Raw genomic sequence first — 19,198 nt, 5'->3', positions numbered from 1 at the left:
ATTGAACTTAGACCTGACTCTAAACAAAACTTCTCTTGTAAATCGAATAACTTTTTTAAATTAAAAATAATTTAGTATTAATTATTTAATATTATTCAATAAAATTAAAAATAATAATAACACATGCATGCATGTACATCATTTATTAGTATATATGATATTTTGATATATTTATTTGTTTTTTATTATTTAATTTAAAAACTTTGTTTTTATTATTAATAATTATTTTATATTTGGTTCGATGAACTTTAAATTTATAAATTTCGATTAATTTTATTATTTATAATGAAATAAAATATTTAATTTTTTTTGTATATTAATAATATAAAATAGAATATATAATGAAATAATAGATGAAATTTTAAATTTATATTTAATTTTTTTGTATATTAATAATATAAAATAAAATATATTTTAAATGATATAATAATTGAATTAACTTGAAATTTATGCGTAAAAAAATAATATATAAATATATAATGAATTATTTTAGTTCTAAAGAAGAAAATATATTTTAAATTAATGAGTTTAGAATCCATGTATTAAGATTAAGCTAGAACTCCGCCGCTCGCCTCCTTTTCCTTCTCCTTTCAAACATACGTACAAAGCTTTCATACACAACATGTAATCTGTGCGTTCGCAACCTCTCTCTAGGGTTCTTCTCCCCTGGAAAAGTAGGAAGAAATTCGCGAATACCCGAATCATACAAAAAGTGCAGTTGCGTACGCATTAATTTGGCAAAGATAAAGCCAAGAAATTGTTTTTTTCCTCTAATGGTTATTGAGAACAATGGTGGGTCAGGAATTCAGCCACGTTGTACCGGTGGAGCCTCCGAATGCCGTCGGCGGGTTGAAGAAGAAAGGAGCCGGGGCACGTAGCTGGATTTTAATGGATTCTACGGGTGGAGAAACGGTGTTGGATATCGATAAGTACGCGATCATGCATCGCGTGCAGATACACGCGCGTGATCTCCGCATTCTCGACCCTCTCTTGTCTTACCCTTCCACAATTCTCGGCCGTGAGAGAGCCATTGTTCTCAATCTTGAGGTTTAATTTCATTTTGCAAAAAACTTTTACCGACCGTTTTCGTGCTTGAATTAAATAATTGAAGGCCCTTTTGCTCTGATTGTAACTTGTTCATTAAGTCCGGATTTATTGATTTGGAGGAAAGGTAATTTTTGACCGTGTATCTGTGTTAAAGATCTAGTTTTTAAACAAAAATTCGATATTGTGGCAAATTGTGTTTATGGTTTGTGATATTTGCTGCGTCTGTTTGAAAATAGTTTCATTCAAGATACGTATTTTGGATGTTAGTTTTGTATGTACTTATTTGTTTACTTCTGTTTGAATACAGCATATCAAGGCCATCATCACAGCAGAAGAGGTGAGCTATTAATTCGTCTTTTGAAATGATTTTTTACCCTTAGTCCTTTCTTTACTGTTCTTCAATTAAACAAGGTTTCCGAAGAGTAAGAATTTCTTGCGGGAGTTGGCGTAAATGACTTGGCTACAATTTGTTGCTTATCACTGCTGAACTCTTTCACAAATGATCCTTGCCAGATTATATATATCTTGATGTTTATTTTGTGAATATTGTTTGGTATGGTAAAATATGCTGATACTGAGGTAGCTAAGGAGTTTTGGACTTTCATTATCCAAGTGAAATTGGATTTTGACTTTAGAGTTGCGTTTAAACAATGAATGATACTTCTATTGAACTGGCAAGACATTCGAGTCTTCGTTCTTGTGGCCCAATACTTCAAATACAGTGACTCTAATGTAATTATAACATTCCCAAGATGAAATAACGAAGTGGTTCTCTCTTGTTAACAAATATTTGGAAAAATATTTTGAGGGCATATTGTTTGAGGTGTACTTGTTGGTGCAGGCTGATGTTGAGTTTGCTATTGGTTACTGGTTAGGTGTTGCTTCGCGACCCATTGGATGAGAACGTTGTTCCTATAGTTGAGGATCTTCGAAGGCGACTGAAATCATTATATACAATTCGGGATGGTAATGGAGATCGGAACAATTTGACTGTGCATCATGATGTTGAAACGGGTGAAGAAGATGGTATATCTTATATAATTTTTTTGCCTTTCTTTGAAGAAGTATATTATTTATTGTACCTATGATGGTTGAGTAATGACTCCGTACCGCAGACTCTCCATTTGAGTTTCGGGCTCTTGAGGTTACATTGGAAGCAATTTGCAGTTTCCTGGCTGCCCGTACGATAGAATTGGAGAGTGCTGTTTACCCGGCTTTAGATATGCTCACATCAAAGGTACATTTATTTTGGTTTCTCATGAACTTGTTGTTTTGATCTAAACAGAATCCAGTCGGGGATTGTTAGTGGTCTGATTATATGCCTGATAACAAAATTATTTATTTTCTGCATTTACATCATCATTCGACTTCTTGCTCTGAAAATAATGTATCTGGCATTGGAGGAACTTGTGGGATGCATTCCATTTGCTAGGTGACTGACCGAATCAAAAGCTGCTTTACTCCTAACATAATATCTTCCTCTTTGCCATTTATTTGTAATCATATGTGCATTCCGAGAACTGGATTAATTGTCTCCTCTGTTGTCTTTCTTTGTGTTGTAATGAACTTCTGGTGTTATTGATTTCATGTGTTACCCTACTCGTTTGCAGATTAGTAGCCGTAATTTAGATCGAGTGCGTAAGCTAAAGAGTCAAATGACAAGGTTGACAGCTCGTGTACAAAAGGTGGGGCTCCAGTTTTTAGTGACTGCTAAACAAATCCATTATGCAATCCTTCTCATTTTTGAAGTTGTTCTGTACAAATCTTGATTATTTAATGCACATAATCCAACCGGTTAATCATTGCCAGAATTCTCGGGCACTTATATGGGTTTGTACTTCATTTTCCTCTGTATAGATTTATGTTACATGAGTTCCTAGTACCTACAGAATTTTTAAGTTCTTGATGTTACTTAGAATAGTTCATCCAAGTTTTGCTAGTATTTGATGCGATCTAACAATTAATTTGACACCGTCATACTGGGTAGTTTAAAGGCTGCCAAATATGGATCCCATGAAACTCTGTGCGATGTTTGTTAGTGCTTCTTTTACAGTCACTTTTCGTTTCATATGAAGAGTTCACTTACATTGTTCGTTAGTTCCAGTTTAATCTTACAGCTTTCATGCAGGTGAGAGATGAGCTAGAACAGCTTTTGGACGATGATGATGACATGGCAGATCTTTACTTGTCTAGAAAGTTGGCTGTTGCATCACCTGTGAGTGGCTCAGGAGCTGCAAGTTGGTTCCTTGCATCACCTACCATAGGCTCCAAGATATCCCGAGCTAGTAGGGCCAGTATCGCAACTGTTCGAGGAGACGAAAATGATGTTGAGGAGCTTGAGATGTTGCTTGAGGTAGTATTAATTCTGCTCATTTTACAGATGATTTTTATGAAGTTGTTTAATGAAGAGTTGTCACTTATATTGCAGGCTTACTTCATGCAAATTGATGGAACATTCAACAAATTGACCACGGTCTGTCAATTACATTAATTTTAAAAAGTTAGATATGTATATTCAAAGTCCAGAATTCAATCTTGTTCAAATGCATGCATATAATTGCATTGGCATCAAGGTTACTTGAAAGAGATATCTGTGCTTAGTTTGAAAATGTTATTTTTTCTCCATTTTTGTTTTGAATGGAACTGAGAACATCTAGTCTTTGGTAAAAGCGTACCATCACCAGTAGCATAGGCCTTCTCTATATAGTTTGTGTTATATATTATTCTGTCCACTTATATTGTCTCATTATTTTGATGCCTTCCCTGCTATAATATTTGCAGCTGCGTGAATATATCGATAACACAGAAGATTACATCAATATTCAGGTAAAGTATAAAACAAAAATTGGTATTTCACAAGTACTTTGTTTTCGTAGTGATCTAAATCCAAATATACGCCTTTTCATTCCAGCTTGACAATCACCGGAATCAGCTCATTCAGGTCTGTCTCATGCGACTTTTATGTAATTATCTTGTTCTTGCCAATTTAAATTTATTTTCTTGGCTGCAGTTGGAGCTCTTTCTCAGCTCCGGAACTGTATGTCTATCCATTTATTCACTCGTTGCCGGAATATTTGGTATGAACATACCTTATACATGGAATGAAGATCACGGTTTTATGTTCAAATGGGTACGTGAATTTTACTTTTTTTTTTTTTTTTGCAACTATCCATTTTTGTATTTCCTATTGGACGCTTCAACGATCTGGTTCATTCTTTCAGGTTGTTATGGTCTCAGGGGCATTTTGTGCGGCAATCTTCGTGCTAATAGTCGCTAATGCTCGCGCCAAAGGACTTGTTGGATCTTGATTCGAGGATGCTATAGCTATATTTATCTATCAACTTTTGAACAAGTTGTTCTAAAGTTTCCATACCATTTTTGGATGCTCGTACTAAATAAACAAAAGTTCAAGATTCTTATTTCATGAAATGCTCAACAAGTAGCCATCTCACTAGTCAGACGTGTGCCGACAATCTGGTTATTTTCGCAATTTATTAGAAAATAGTGTATTTTGAACTGGTTAGGCTTGAATTCTTGCATTTGCATTCTTCAATTGTGCAGCCACTTGAAATGTTTGTTTACAGGACTTAGTTAGGTAAACATTGATTTTAATTTCCTTTTAAATTCTTAAATTTGGAAAATTAATTATAAATATTAAATTTTTTCCAACATATGTATTGTTTACAATCTTATTATTGCATGCTAATGTACTGTGTATGAATCATAATAATTACTGCACACACTATTTATGCTAAAAATTATTAATGTGAAATATTATCGTTTATGTTATTAAATTAGTGATATATATCAAACGTTAGCAAAAATTAATTAAATCATATTATTTTATGACTTTGAATGTTGTTAAATAATATTTTTTTGAAAAAGTATTTTTTAAGTAATTTCTAGCGGCGACAAATTAAATTAATTAATGATGCTTTTAACATGATTATGTGATATAATGATATAAAATAATATTCAATTGATTTGATTGGTACAATCATAAAGTGTGTACAAATATCGAAAGTCATCCCACAGAAAACAAAATATTGAATGTAGTGAATAACGAACATGTTTCTGACGGGACAATGTATAAAAATTAATTTTAACTTTGTGAAATATTTATTCATATTCATGAAAAATATTATATTTTATATTAAAAATATTATTTTAAATATAGATGATGTTGATCTGTTTCAAATAAATAGATTGTGAGACCGTCTCATAAAATACATATTCTAAAAATAATAATTCTTTTGTAAGACGGTTTTACTGATCTTTATTCGTGAGAAGAGTCGATTCTACTCATATTTATAATAAAAAATAATACTTTGGCAAAAATTTGTGTGAGACGGTATCACGGATCGTATTTTGTGAAACAAATCTCTTATTTGGGTCATTCATGAAAAAGTATTATTTTTTATGCTAAGAGTATTACTTTTATGGTGAATATCGGTTGGTCTGACCTGTCTCACATATAAAGATTCGTGAGACCGTCTCACAAGAAACCTACTCTAGTATTTTTGACATAAGAGTGACTCAAATAAGATATTTATTACACAAAAATGACTCATTAAATCATTTCATATGAGTTTCTGTGTCTTAAAAAATAATAATTTTTATGGTTCAAATCGAATAAGAAATTTATCTCATAAAATTAACTAACACACGATCCCTACAAATTTTTTTTAGTTATATTTCATACATATCTCATTCTCTTGTTTGAGTGATTAACCTTAAATTAAATAGATTTTTTTTAAAAAAATAATTAAATAATTTCAGTGTACAGAAATATTCTTATCCTTCACATATCAATTGTTCGTAGATTTTTCAGGGTCCCGGCAGAGGGCTACTGAACTCGTATTCTGGCCGCCGCAGCCGGAGACTTGTTTTCCATATTTCCATTTGCAATCATTCCTACTTGTACAATTTCAGTGTTGCAGGAATTTGAATATGGCTATCACCTCAAGCTATCAAATTTATCCTAGAAAAGCCCTATATATGGATTCATTACAGAGCTCAGTTTGCAAACTCCATTTCAGAACAACCTTACAGTTCATCAGATATAGTTCCTCCATTCCATTCAAGAAACGATCTTTTTGTGCAACCAATGATACCTTCAACTCAGACCCCAATTCACGGGGAAGCCCACCAAAAAGATCCAACCTTTCGCCGAAGATTAAGAATGGCAGTCCACACACAGTAAGAGATAGACACGTTTCGCCTAAAAATTCTTGGTTGGATAAATGGAATGAAGCCCAGAAACCAAATTGGCAAAAAAGGCCTCAGTCAGTATTGGATTACAAGATTAGGGGAGAAATTTCGGATTCCGAAGAAAGTACAAGTACTAGTACTGGTGGTAGTACTATGGAGAGGATTGTTGAAAAGTTGAAAAAATTCGGTTACATGGATGATGTCAGTGAGAAGGATGGGAACGTTGGGAGAGTGGTTGAGAAAGGGTCTATGGACGACATATTTTATATTGAGGAAGGCCTAATGCCGAATACAAGAGGTGGATTTTCCAAGGATTATCCTTTTGGGGATAAAAACTTGGTTAAAAGTGGTAATGGGAAGGTAAGATTTCCATGGGAGAAAAATGTAGTGGATGATGAGAAACCGAGTCTGGATAGCCGGAAGAGCAGGAGCTTGGCGGAATTAACACTTCCCGAGTCGGAGCTCAGGAGGTTGAAGAATTTAGCTCTTCGAATAAAAAACAAAACAAGGATTGGCGGCGCAGGGGTTACACAAGAGGTTGTGGAGATGATTCATGATAAATGGAGAACATCTGAGATTGTCAGATTGAAAATTGAGGGAGCACCGGCATTAAACATGAAGCGGATTCATGAGATTCTGGAGGTGACTTTCTTGTGAAACTTTGGCAGTGTTGCGTAACATAAATTCTTCTTCTTCTTTTATTTGTTGCGGAAAATTTAATGTTTTCTGTTGTCTCTATGCATTTTTCCATGAGTTCATGGAAGAGTTGTGAAGAGGATAGAGAGTGATGGTTATCATAGGTTGTTGATCCGATATATATCCACGTCAGAGAATTCTGCCAATAATTTGTTCGAAAATATGGAGAGTTAATAGAATTATATTGTTAGGGTTTTAATTTAATAACCTCTATGTGTAATTCAGCAAATAATTTGTTAGAATGCAGGAGCTTAGGCCTTTGCAATAATTACTATTCTGAAGTGGAGAACTTGTGAAATTTTCTTCGTCTGAGGTTATTAGGTGTTCTCAGAGCCGAAAAATGCAGATCATTATTCGTGACATTAATTGATGCCATTTGCCCCCTAGTACTGTTATACCTTTTTAGTTGAGTTTCAAGGGGCAAAGGTGTAGTTTCTTCTAATGATAAGTTCACTTTAGCATCCTTTGCTGCTAGAAACCCGCTAAGACCATCAGCGAGCATTCGTAAAGCCCTTGTAGCTGCTTTTGCTGGTGCGTATATTTGTATCTCTAATGCACCAGATTTTTAAGGAAACTAATTTTAACTCGTGTTACAAATTTCAAGTGTCAAAGTATTCAAGATGACAAGACTTATAATCATTCTACTGATTATCGATTACAAATTTCAAGTGTCAAAGTATTCACTTGTGTTACAAATTTTAAGTGTCAAACTAATTTTACCAGATTTTAAAGGAAACTAATTTTCACTCGTTTTATAGATTCAAGCGTCAAACTAATTTTACCAGATATTTAAGGAAGCTAATTTTCACTTGTGTTACAAATTTGAAGTGTCAAAGTATTCAAGCTCTTGCTGTGAAGTTGTTGATGGTGTATTGTTTTTTTTTGGTTCAGCGAAAAACTGGTGGACTGGTTATTTGGAGATCCGGCAGTTCCGTGTCTATTTACAGAGGCGTAACTTATGAAGATCCTACACTGAAGCTAAAGAAAAGAATTTTCACTAAAAATGAAATTTATACTGCTTCTTCTGATAAGGCTGGTCAGGATTCTTCCAAATTTGATCCTTCGGGCCACACTGATGGTCCACAAGAATCAGTTGGCGGTGACACGGTGGATAAAAGCACTGAAGCACCATCTGTGATGAAATATGAAGACGAAGTTGAGGAACTATTAGATTGCCTTGGTCCAAGATATACTGATTGGCCAGGAGAAGGTCCACTACCCATTGATGCTGATTTACTTCCAGGAGTTATTCCTGGTTTTCAGCCTCCCTTTAGATTACTCCCTTATGGTGTGAGATCGACCGTTGGAACGAAGGAAGGAACCGCTCTACGAAGGCTTGCCAGAGTTCTGCCACCACATTTTGCACTAGGTATGCAACTTTTCTTATAAACAGGACATTTTGTGAGCAGGAACCTTTGCATAATGGTTGGCATCTTCAGGAAGAGGCAGGCAACTTCAAGGGTTGGCTGTAGCCATGATAAAGTTATGGGAACGGAGTTCAATTGCAAAAATTGCATTAAAACGGGGAGTCCAGCTAACAACAAGTGAAAGAATGGCTGAAGATCTCAAGGTAACACGCGATGCTCATTTTGAGACCTTAACATTGAAATTAAACTCATTGAGTGAAACCATCAATAAAGAGTAGTGAAGGTGGTTAGTATATGGGAGTGTAATTCCCAAGAATGTGATGGTATATCACTTGTAATGCAAGAATATTCAACTGAAATGAATTGATTGTCTTCTGCTTTTTGTGATTGAAGATATGCTCTCCAATATTTGATTCACCATAAGCACTGACATAATTCATGAACTTCAATATTAGAATATACTCAATATTAACTTGATGCAGAGATTAACCGGTGGCATGCTACTGTCAAGAAACAAGGACTTCCTGGTATTTTATAGAGGGAAGAATTTTTTGTCACCAGATGTTGCCGAAGCATTGCTGGAACAGGAGAGATTGGCGAAGACTTTACAAGATGAAGAAGAACAAGCTCGGTTTAGAGCATTATCCTTAGTTTCTCCAGTTTTGAGAGAACCTAATGAAGTTGGAACTGCAGGTACACTCAAAGAAACTTTAGAGGCAGATTCTAGATGGGGAAAGCGATTGGATGATGATAACAAGGCAAAAGTGATGAGAGAAGCAGAATTGTTAAGGCATGCCAACCTTGTTAAAAAGCTGGAGAAGAAGCTTGATTTTGTGAGTTTCATAAATTTAAAACCGTATAAATTCCGCCTCCTTTCCACTGTTTTACGCATCATACTTAGCAATCAATACAAAACATTACTAGGTTATCATGTTATTCATACCTCTCATCTATGTATGCCAATTTGATAAATTTCTCCGACCAGGCTGAGAGAAAGCTAACAAAGGCTGAAAGAGCCGTCTACAAGGTAGAGGAATCTTTAAATCCCGCAGATCCTCCACGAGATCCAGAAAGCCTTAGTGATGAGGAGAGGTTTATGTTTAGGAAACTTGGTTTGAGGATGAAAGCATTTTTACTTCTCGGTAAAAAGATCCGTATTGTTTTCCAAAGTTATTTTTTGAGTTAGTAAATTTGTTGTCACAGACTCGCACACTATTTTCTTCAGGTAGGCGTGGAGTTTTTGGTGGTACTGTGGAGAATATGCACTTGCACTGGAAATATCGAGAATTGGTCAAGCTCATTGTGAAGGCCCCAAAAGTTGAGGAGGTTAAGAGAATTGCACTTGCACTAGAAGCTGAGAGTGGTGGCGTGTTGGTCTCGGTGGACAAAATATCAAAGGGCTATGCGGTAATTGTTTTTCGAGGTCGGGATTATAAAAGGCCCTCATTGCTAAGGCCCAAGAATCTCTTAACAAAGCGAAAAGCATTGGCCCGGTCAATTGAACTTCAAAGGCACCAGGTACCACATGCATTTTGTAATTTTATGTACTGGCAGCTCAAAAAAGGTAACTTACGCTTCAGCTTATACTGTTCATTTGCAGGCCCTCATGAACCATGTTTCAACGGTGCAAACACGAGTAAACCAGCTGAGAAGTGAACTGGTACAGCTTTTCCTATTACGGCTCATGCTACTGTCTAGTGTATTATATTTTTTGTACATTTTTAAACCCGTATTTGCTTTTCCTTTGGGAAACGTTAATAGAATCATTATCTTGCAACTATAGGAACAAATGGCCGCCGTGAAAGACAAGGGAGATGAAGAACTGTACAATAAACTCGACTCTGCTTACTCTACAGAAAATGAGGACAGTGAGGTTTGTGTTTAACGTCATTTCCATTACAAAATTACGAAAAGTTGTTGATCACCATCTTGTGGGAATGATGTTCAACTTTTGCTCCAAAAATACGATTCTCTTATTCCTTCCCTTCTCTTCAATCCTTTTTAATCAGGTGGAAGGAGATGGCACTGACCTCGGCATCTACGACGGCGTGAACGATGTATTAGATGAAACTAATGATCCCGATCCCAATGCCTGTGCGGAAACAAGTTTCCCATATGATTTCGAAGAGGATTCAGAGACAGAATCTGAAGAGATGTATGGACAGAAAAGCATCAGTCACACTTAGTGCCGCAGAGAAATATGCCATAAACATCAGTGAAGCTAGTTTTGTAGAATTTACCTAAGAAATCTTGATTTCCATCTTGACTACATTCTTGTTTTGTCATTATTGTACAGAACTTAAACATGTTCTTGTATATCAAACATAGATATGGACAGAAAATATTTTCCCTAAACTTCTCATAATTTGTCTTTGTTAGTGGCCAAATATCATTACAATCCCTGATTCCTCACAAATTTTCCGACTTTGGTTCCACAATTAACACCACTTCAGCAGTTACTATTCAGCATAATTTGAAAGCTTATAGAGTTTGTATACATTATATATTTATATTAAATAATAATTAACATATGATCTTCAAAAAAAAAAATAATAATTAACATATGAAATAGATTTTTACTACGTATATACGTTACAAAAGAAAATATCATTTAATTTTTTGATTTGAATACATTAGATTTTGTTCTTCAAATAATATATGAGTCTAAACTTATTGTTTCCTATATAGAATTCATTTCACAATTACATAGTTAAATTTATACTAGTAATCCATTCCATGTGTGCATAATTTATGTTATATACAGTAATACAGATAATTTGATTTTTTAAAATTATAAATAATAAATAATAAATTTATTGAAATATAACCAAGATTACAGAATACATGTGACGTGTGCAGTGTCACGTTTATAAAATTAACGCTGTGTCATGAATTCTATCATTTCAAGTCAAACATTTGTTCTTACTCGTGAACATATTTATGTAGTTCTTACTCGTCCCCGGCGTTCGTATTTCTTTGGGCAGCTAACCGGCCAGTCTACTATTTTTATCTTATTTTAAAATTTTAAGCATTTTTTTGACGTCTCGCTAACCTGTATAGTGTGTCACATCAACAAAAACGATGAAAAAATATCTAAATTGCAAAAAAGAAATGAAATTTAACAATATAAAATAACTGTACTCTAAAGTAGTAGACGCAGCTGAGTGTCTAAATTTACTTTGCGTTTTGAAAAAAAAATAACCACGAAATAATTTGGGCAATCGGGTGGACACGTTTATTGCGAGAAAGGTCCACACAGCACAATATGGACACAAGCCAATCCCTTCTACGAGAAAATCCCTTGCCCCAGACACTTCAAAATAGCCGTTAAAAATATGAAAATGAAGAAAAGAGAATTAGCCACCATGGACGAGTTCTTGCACCTCTCTCCAGGCAGTACGTTATGGCTTCAAGAGGTACTCAGCATGAACAACAAGAGTGCTTTTTTAAGCTACACAAATGAACCCCTATCGAAGACCGATGCGAATGGATCGACTCGCGGAAATGTAAACAAAAGGATGATTCAGTTCTTGAAGAAGAATTGGACTACTCAGGTGCGAACGGGGAATACTTCTGGAGAAATGGATAGAGGGAGAGGGAAGAAGCATGTGATCGGTGAGAGGTTAAGAAGGGAGACGCACAAGCGATTTTATGGAGCTAAGCATGAGTTGTTGCCACCAGGAACTAAGGTTAGATTGCATCAATTATTGCCTACAAACGCATGCTTACACACACACACACAACAATTTTCTGATTTTCTAATTAAATAAAGTCCAGCTTTTCTCTCATGCATCCAAGTTCACTCTCGTACGTAGTTCGGTAGCTGCATGGACTAGGCCATGGAGAGGGGGAAATTTTGAAAATGAGCCTGGTCAACATTTGAATTCGAAATATAGGCCTCTGAAGTGTAAAAATGCAGTGCAGAGGCCTACATTTCAAATTGAAATGTTGACCAGGCCTATAAAGAGCTTGTGATTACAACTTCAAGTTATAGGTGTTCGAGTTCACAGAGATATCGAGATAGTGTATATATATGATATATTGAGGTGACATTATATATCAAAATATGAAAATGATCATCAGAACCAGCTAATTTATATCAACGTACGTATTAATTCAGCTGCATCAACTGTATAGCGTTTTTTTCAATCACAGAGTGATCAGAAATCGATACTCGAAATGACGATCAAGAAAATCAAAGAGCTGCAAGATGAAAAGGGAGAGTTGGAGCGGAGAAACAATGAGGTAGAGATCATTTTGGGTGCAAGGGAAAATGAGGTAACATTAGAAAAGGCTGAGATACAATTACAAGTTGGGAATCCAGTTTCTGGGATTGATTCCATGTTGGGAGTTGTTAAATCTTTGAAATATACTAATTCTACGGCAACAGCCATACGCTCTTATTTTTCCCAACGTCAGTTTTCTGCAGTGCTGGAGGTTGAAACAAAGGTACTGTGTTTGATCCTTGATGTCATCTATTATATATATTTTTGTCAGATATATGAAATAATAATAAATAATTATCTTGGAATATTGTGTAATACCTTTTTTAGAACATCTTGGAATTATATCTATAATTATAAGTTTCTGAGACGCGTTGTGAACAAGTGGTGTAATTATTGGGTTGGATTTGACAGATGAAAGCAGCGGATGTGGAAAGGGAAGTGCGAAGAAATTTATTTCAAGTGGAGTAGGAATTTCATAGAAGTGGATTTTAGGGGAAGTTGGTGAAAAATCCCCAATCAAAATATTTTTTTGGGTTCACTCCATATCCATAAAATTATGGTACTATATCATACAAAATGTGGTACACTTCATGTGGAAATGTGGTATTAAAAAAGTGCCCAAGGACTGAACACAAAAAAAACGACGGCTGGGGACTGAAGTCCAATTTTCCGTCGATTTTATTGTTTTCAATAATATTTTAGTTGCAGCGACTTGTGGATTATTTGTATTAGTTTAATTGATTAACATCAAAACTTTATCTTTCAATCATTTTCAACTTACCAAATTGTTGCTTTTCTGATTTCTTTTCTTTTCTTTGCACATGAATGGAACCTGGGCCGGCCCAGAACTGTAACCCGGTTACCCCTTCATCCGAATCGACTAGTCGGAACCCAGCCTACAAATTAAGGGGCGACATTTTTAGAACCTTCTAATCGATAGTTTTAAATTGTGGTCATATCTATTAAATTCTATCTAATATCTATATAAGCATGAATAAGAATCTTAATTGTGTATTTACTTTTGTACTTTTGACATTTTTTAACTTATGATATTGTCGATTGATGATTAATATTTTGTCATTTGTTGTTCCGGATAATTTTGATGGTTCATTTTGAGTCCTTTGGAGATTGATATTCTGTGTGTATCACTGTGTTTAGAAAAATTAAAAAGGAGATTTGGAATTAGAATCTGATTTAGAATTTCATTGTGGTGTTTGACAAATTTTATTTAAGAATTGGATTTGATAATTAAAATGAATATTATTTGATATTTAAATAATTGTTTTACTTATTATTTTTAAATCCCAACACTTAATATGCATATATTGTTTATATACGATACACAAGAAAAATGGTTTATAGACGCAAGAAAAAAAATTATTTTTTTATTAAATAAATTTTTTAATAATGGAAAAGTTCATGCAAATAAAATTGAAATAAAGTCACCGAACTATGATAAATTAGTTTTCAGCTTTAAAAAAAATAATCGAGGTCCATAAGAAAAGGAAATAATTTTTAAAATAATTCAAAATATTTTTCAATTTTGTGATAAATTATGTGTGAATTAAATGTATTGATTTTTTAGAAAATGATATTTTATAATTTTTAAAAATTACAAAAAAAAATAAAAATTATTTGTTCTATACAAATCAAATCTCATGAAAATCCTTTCATTTTTGCTAGAATTTCATTTAGTTATATAAAATACCACCAAAGACCAATTTCGTTTTAATATTTTATTCTATCACACACTTAAAATGGGATTTTTAATTCCAAATTCCAAGAAATCCATGGAACCAAACACATCATATGCATTCATGGGTACGAATTCTTCTTTTGAGTACTATGTGCACACGTTTGTAAAATTTTTTTAAAGAAAACAAATCACATAAAAAGGAGAAGAGGTGAGCAGTGCAAGAGTTGGTTTAAAACATAAAATATTTCTATGTAAGATTTTTCTCGATATGAGTGAGCATTGATAATTATTAAATTTTTTAAAAAAAGAATGAAAGGGCGAAAGAATTTTTTCCGGAAAGTGAGTATAAATTTTTCAAAAGAAAAAAGAGTTTCTCGGTCATTACATATTTTACGAAGAATTTACAAAATAAAGATATATTTGGATGAATGGCGAGTGAGTGAGTAAATTTTTTAAGAAAACTTGATTTTGGGACAGCCCATATACGATTTGGATGAATAAAAAATTTCAAATATTTTTGAATGACTTGTGTTGAAGTTATGACGTTCACGCAAGCCCTCGGTCATGGAGCCGCCTTCGTCCGCTCTACAGGACACAACCCCGGCCAGCCTTCCGAATTCTACCCCCGCTACCACAAAGAGCATTGACTTTCAAGTAGGTGCTGCTCTGCCATCATTACTGGCTTTGGATATAGGTTATCTGATCGGTGCTGCTCTGGAAAACCTGGATCTTTGTATATTTGATCAGACGACCATAATTGATGACTGATAAAAAATTTTGAGTCATGTTTCATAAATAAAAGTTTGAGGATTTTAGTAGAGGAATGTTGATGAAAAGTTGATTGTTTATTAAGTGTATTTTTAGAAAATTTAATGTGTTAGTTTCGAAAAAATGGGGTGAGAAAAATGGTACTTTTATATGATAAAGTTTTGAGGAAATATTGTGTTTTTATATGTTCAAGTTTTGACGAAAGTGAGTCTCATATGTTTTTTACCTATATATTATTTGTTTTTATACGAGATTGTTTGTTGTGGTGTGAAAAAGTAAAAATTTACGGTAAAAAGTAAAAATCTCAAACTCTCAAAATTATCACACTACACACTTTATAGTATTTTTCTCTCAACTCAATTGTGATTTTCTTCACAAATGAGAAATCTATTTATAGAAAATTTTTACAAATAATCCAAAAATAAAATACATCATTACCTACATCATCACACACTAATTTTCAATATTCAACACCTAATTTTACCTAATTTTCAACATTCAACATTCACATTTTCAACACAAATATTTTTCACATTTTTAAATAATTTTTCAACACTCCTCCTTGTGATGATGATCATAATGATTGTCTTCATTACGTGTTTTTATACTGCCTCGTTAAAAACCTTACTAGGAAAAACCCATTGAGATAAAAACCATAGTAAGGGAAAAAGAGTGCAGTCACGTAAACTCCCCCTCATGTTGACACGAACAATTCTTCACAAATTTCGTAGATTGCGCATCCCAATATTATATATGTGCTTTCTGAATATTGTCGTAGGAAGTGCCTTTGTGAAGAGATCTGATGAGTTTTCACTTGATTGAATGTGACGAACATCAATACATTTATTCTTCTCAAGCTCCTTGGTGAATGCGAAGAACTTAGGAGGAATATGTTTAGTTCTGTCGCTTTTTATGTATCCTTCTTTCATTTGAGCAACACATGCAGCATTATCTTCATATAGTATCACAGGCTTCTCGTCGAATGATAATCCGCATGAGATTTGGATATGTTGAGTCATTGATTTTAACCACACACATTCACGGCTTGCTTCATGTAGTGCAATAATCTCGGCATGATTTGATGAAGTTGTTACAAGTGTTTGTTTCTGTGAACGCCAAGAAATTGCAGTGCCTCCACGAGTAAATACATATCCAGTTTGAGAACGTGCTTTGTGTGGATCAGATAAGTATCCAGCATCGGCATAACCAATTATACTTGGATTAGCATCTTTTGAATACAAAAGTCCCAAGTCTGTCGTTCCTCGTAGATAACGGAATATATGTTTAATTCCGTTCCAATGTCTCTTTGTTGGATATGTGCTAAATCTTGCCAATAAATTTACGGCAAAAGATATATCAGGCCTTGTACAATTTGTAAGATACATAAGGGCACCGATAGCACTTAGATATGGTACTTCTGGACCAAGAATATCTTCATCATCTTCACATGGACGGAATGGATCCTTTTCTATGTTTAATGATCTAACAACCATTGGAGTACTTAAAGGATTTGATTTGTCCATATTAAAACGTTTAAGGATCTTTTCTGTATAATTTGTCTGGTGAACAAATATTCCACATTCTTTTTGTTCAATTTGTAAACCCAGACAATACTTGGTTTTTCCAAGATCCTTCATTTCAAATTCTTCTTTCAAGTATGACACAACTTCTTGAATTTCCTTATTTGTTCCAATGATGTTTAAATCATCAACATATACAGCAATAATTACGCATCCGGATGTTGTTTTCTTAATGAAAACACAAGGGCATATTGAATTATTTACATATCCCTTTTTCATCAAGTGATCACTTAGCCTATTATACCACATTCTGCCGGATTGCTTCAACCCATATAATGATCTTAGTAATTTCACAGAATAACATTCTCTGGGTTTTGAACTTTGTGCTTCAGGCATCTTAAATCCTTCAGGGATTTTCATATATATATATTACTATCAAGTGATCCATATAAGTAGGCTGTAACAACATCCATAAAACGCATTTTTAAATTTTCAGATACCGCCAAGCTAATCAAATACCGGAACGTAATTGTATCCATTACGGGAGAATACGTTTCTTCATAATCAATTCCAGACCTTTGAGAATAACTTTGTGCAACAAGTCGAGCTTTATATCTTACTATTCCTTTTTCTCATTTCGCTTTCGAATAAAGACCCATTTGTATCCAACAGGTTTTACACCTTCAGGTGTAAGGACTATAGGTCCAAAAACATTACGTTTATTTAGCGAATCCAATTCAACCTGGATGGCTTCTTTCCATTTTATCCAATCCTGCCATTTTTACATTCACCAAAAGATTTTGATTCATGATCTTCATTATCATTTATGATGTCGATTGCCATATTAGAAGAAAATATATCATCAATTTTTTCTATATCTTTTCGGTTCCATATTTTTTCAGTATTAATATAATTAATAGAGATTTCATGATTCTCGTCAGTTTGTGGTTCTGACAGAACATTTTCATCATCATGTGTTTCTTCAGGAACATCATTCTCTATTTTGTTATCATTATGTGTTTCTTCAGGAACATCATTCTCTATTTTGTGATCATTGTGTTTCTCTATTAATTTTCTTTTTCGAGGATTTTTATCCTTGGAACCAACTGGTCTTCCACGCTTCAGGCGTTTAATGACATCATGACTATCTTCAATTTGTTTCTTCGGAATTTCAATTCGAGCAGGGGCATTTGCAGCATGTATATATGATTTAGTTACCCTTTTTGTGTCTGCAAATGCATCTGGTATTTGATTTGCTATTCTTTGCAAGTGCACAATTTGCTGTACATCTTTTTCACATTGTTGTGTTCTTGGATCCAGATGTAACAATGATGATACATACCATGTAATTTCTTTTTCGGTATGTTTCTTGTCTCCCCCTAACATTGGGAAGATTTCCTCATTTAAATGACAATCAGCAAAACGTGCTGTGAACACGTCGTCTGTCTGAGATTCAAGATATCGAATGATTGATGGACTATCATAACCGATATAAATACCAATCTTTCTTTGAGGTCCCATTTTCTTTCGTTGAGGTGGTGCAATAGGCACATACACCATACATCCAAAAATTCTCAGATGAGAAATGTTTGGTTCTTTACCAAATGCAAGCTGCAATGGGGAGTATTTATGATATGCACTTGGTCTGATGCGAATTAATGCAGCGGCATGTAAAATTGCATGTCCCCATATAGAAATAGGGAGCTTTGTTTTCATAATCATTGGTCTAGCAATCATTTGCAGACGTTTAATCAATGATTCAGCCAATCCATTTTGAGTATGTACATGAGCAACAGGATGCTCAACAATGATTCCCATAGACATACAATAATCATTGAAAGTCTGGGAAGTAAATTCACCAGCATTATCAAGTCTAATTTTCTTGATTGTATAATCGGGAAATTGATTCCTCAATTTTATTATTTGAGCAAGTAATCTTGCAAATGCAACATTTCGAGTTGACAATAAACATACATGTGACCATCTGCTGGAGGCATCAATCAATACCATAAAGTATCTGAATGGTCCACATGGTGGATGGATTGGTCCACAAATATCACCCTGAATACGTTCAAGAAACATTGGTGATTCAGTTTGGATTTTGGCTGGTGATGGTCTTATAATAAGTTTTCCAAGAGAACATGCTTTACATTGAAACTTATTATTCTGAAAGATCTTCTGGTCTTTCAATGGATGACCATGTGTATTTTCTATAATTCTTCGCATCATTGTTGAACCAGGATGTCCTAATCGATCATGCCAATTGGTTAATATTGAAGAATTATCAATTACCATGTTTGATTCAATGGGACGTATATGTGTATAATGCAATCCAGTAGGGAGCATTGGTAGTTTTTCAATCACATATTTCTTTCCTGATTTATATGTGGTAAGACACATATATTTCTCATTCCCTTCATTCATTGTTTGAGTATCATACCCATGGGAATATATATCATTAAAACTCAACAAATTTCTTTTCGATTGTGGTGAATATAAAGCATCATTGATCAAAAATTTTGTACCATTAGGTAACAAAAATTGTGCTTTACCACATCCTTTAATCAAGTCTACAGGACCTGATATTGTATTCACCGTTGTTTTTGTTGGTTTTAGTTCCAAGAAATATCTTTTATCTCGGAGGATAGTGTGCGTTGTACCACTATC

The 19,198-nt window shown here is 34.1% G+C and overlaps 3 protein-coding genes across 3 annotated transcripts; all 3 read left to right on the top strand.

Moving 5' to 3' along the window:
* Positions 1-543: 543 nt before the first annotated feature.
* On the top strand, positions 544-4,628 carry LOC140984922 (magnesium transporter MRS2-I-like). The gene is made up of 11 exons (XM_073452618.1): positions 544-1,047; positions 1,355-1,384; positions 1,923-2,073; positions 2,163-2,284; positions 2,658-2,732; positions 3,176-3,400; positions 3,476-3,520; positions 3,829-3,873; positions 3,959-3,988; positions 4,058-4,177; positions 4,269-4,628. The coding sequence occupies exons 1-11, from the start codon at positions 790-792 to the stop codon at positions 4,353-4,355; spliced, it is 1,188 nt and encodes a 395-aa protein (XP_073308719.1). The 5' UTR covers positions 544-789; the 3' UTR covers positions 4,356-4,628.
* Positions 4,629-5,843: 1,215 nt separating this feature from the next.
* LOC140984375 (CRM-domain containing factor CFM3A, chloroplastic/mitochondrial) lies at positions 5,844-10,587 on the top strand. The gene is made up of 9 exons (XM_073451749.1): positions 5,844-6,900; positions 7,846-8,323; positions 8,394-8,524; positions 8,804-9,154; positions 9,307-9,463; positions 9,547-9,839; positions 9,922-9,981; positions 10,105-10,194; positions 10,331-10,587. The coding sequence occupies exons 1-9, from the start codon at positions 5,998-6,000 to the stop codon at positions 10,505-10,507; spliced, it is 2,640 nt and encodes an 879-aa protein (XP_073307850.1). The 5' UTR covers positions 5,844-5,997; the 3' UTR covers positions 10,508-10,587.
* A 1,084-nt stretch (positions 10,588-11,671) lies between these two features.
* LOC140983757 (transcription factor bHLH92) lies at positions 11,672-13,023 on the top strand. The gene is made up of 3 exons (XM_073450886.1): positions 11,672-12,010; positions 12,477-12,770; positions 12,959-13,023. Exons 1-3 carry the CDS (start codon positions 11,687-11,689, stop codon positions 13,013-13,015), a joined length of 675 nt encoding a protein of 224 aa, XP_073306987.1. The 5' UTR covers positions 11,672-11,686; the 3' UTR covers positions 13,016-13,023.
* The last annotated feature ends 6,175 nt before the right edge of the window (positions 13,024-19,198 follow it).

Source organism: Primulina huaijiensis, chromosome 9 (genome assembly GCF_012295235.1).
Source record: "Primulina huaijiensis isolate GDHJ02 chromosome 9, ASM1229523v2, whole genome shotgun sequence".
Lineage (NCBI taxonomy): Eukaryota > Viridiplantae > Streptophyta > Magnoliopsida > Lamiales > Gesneriaceae > Primulina > Primulina huaijiensis.
The sequence above is the reverse complement of the archived record's forward strand: the minus strand, read 5'-3'. Positions and strand labels throughout refer to the sequence as shown.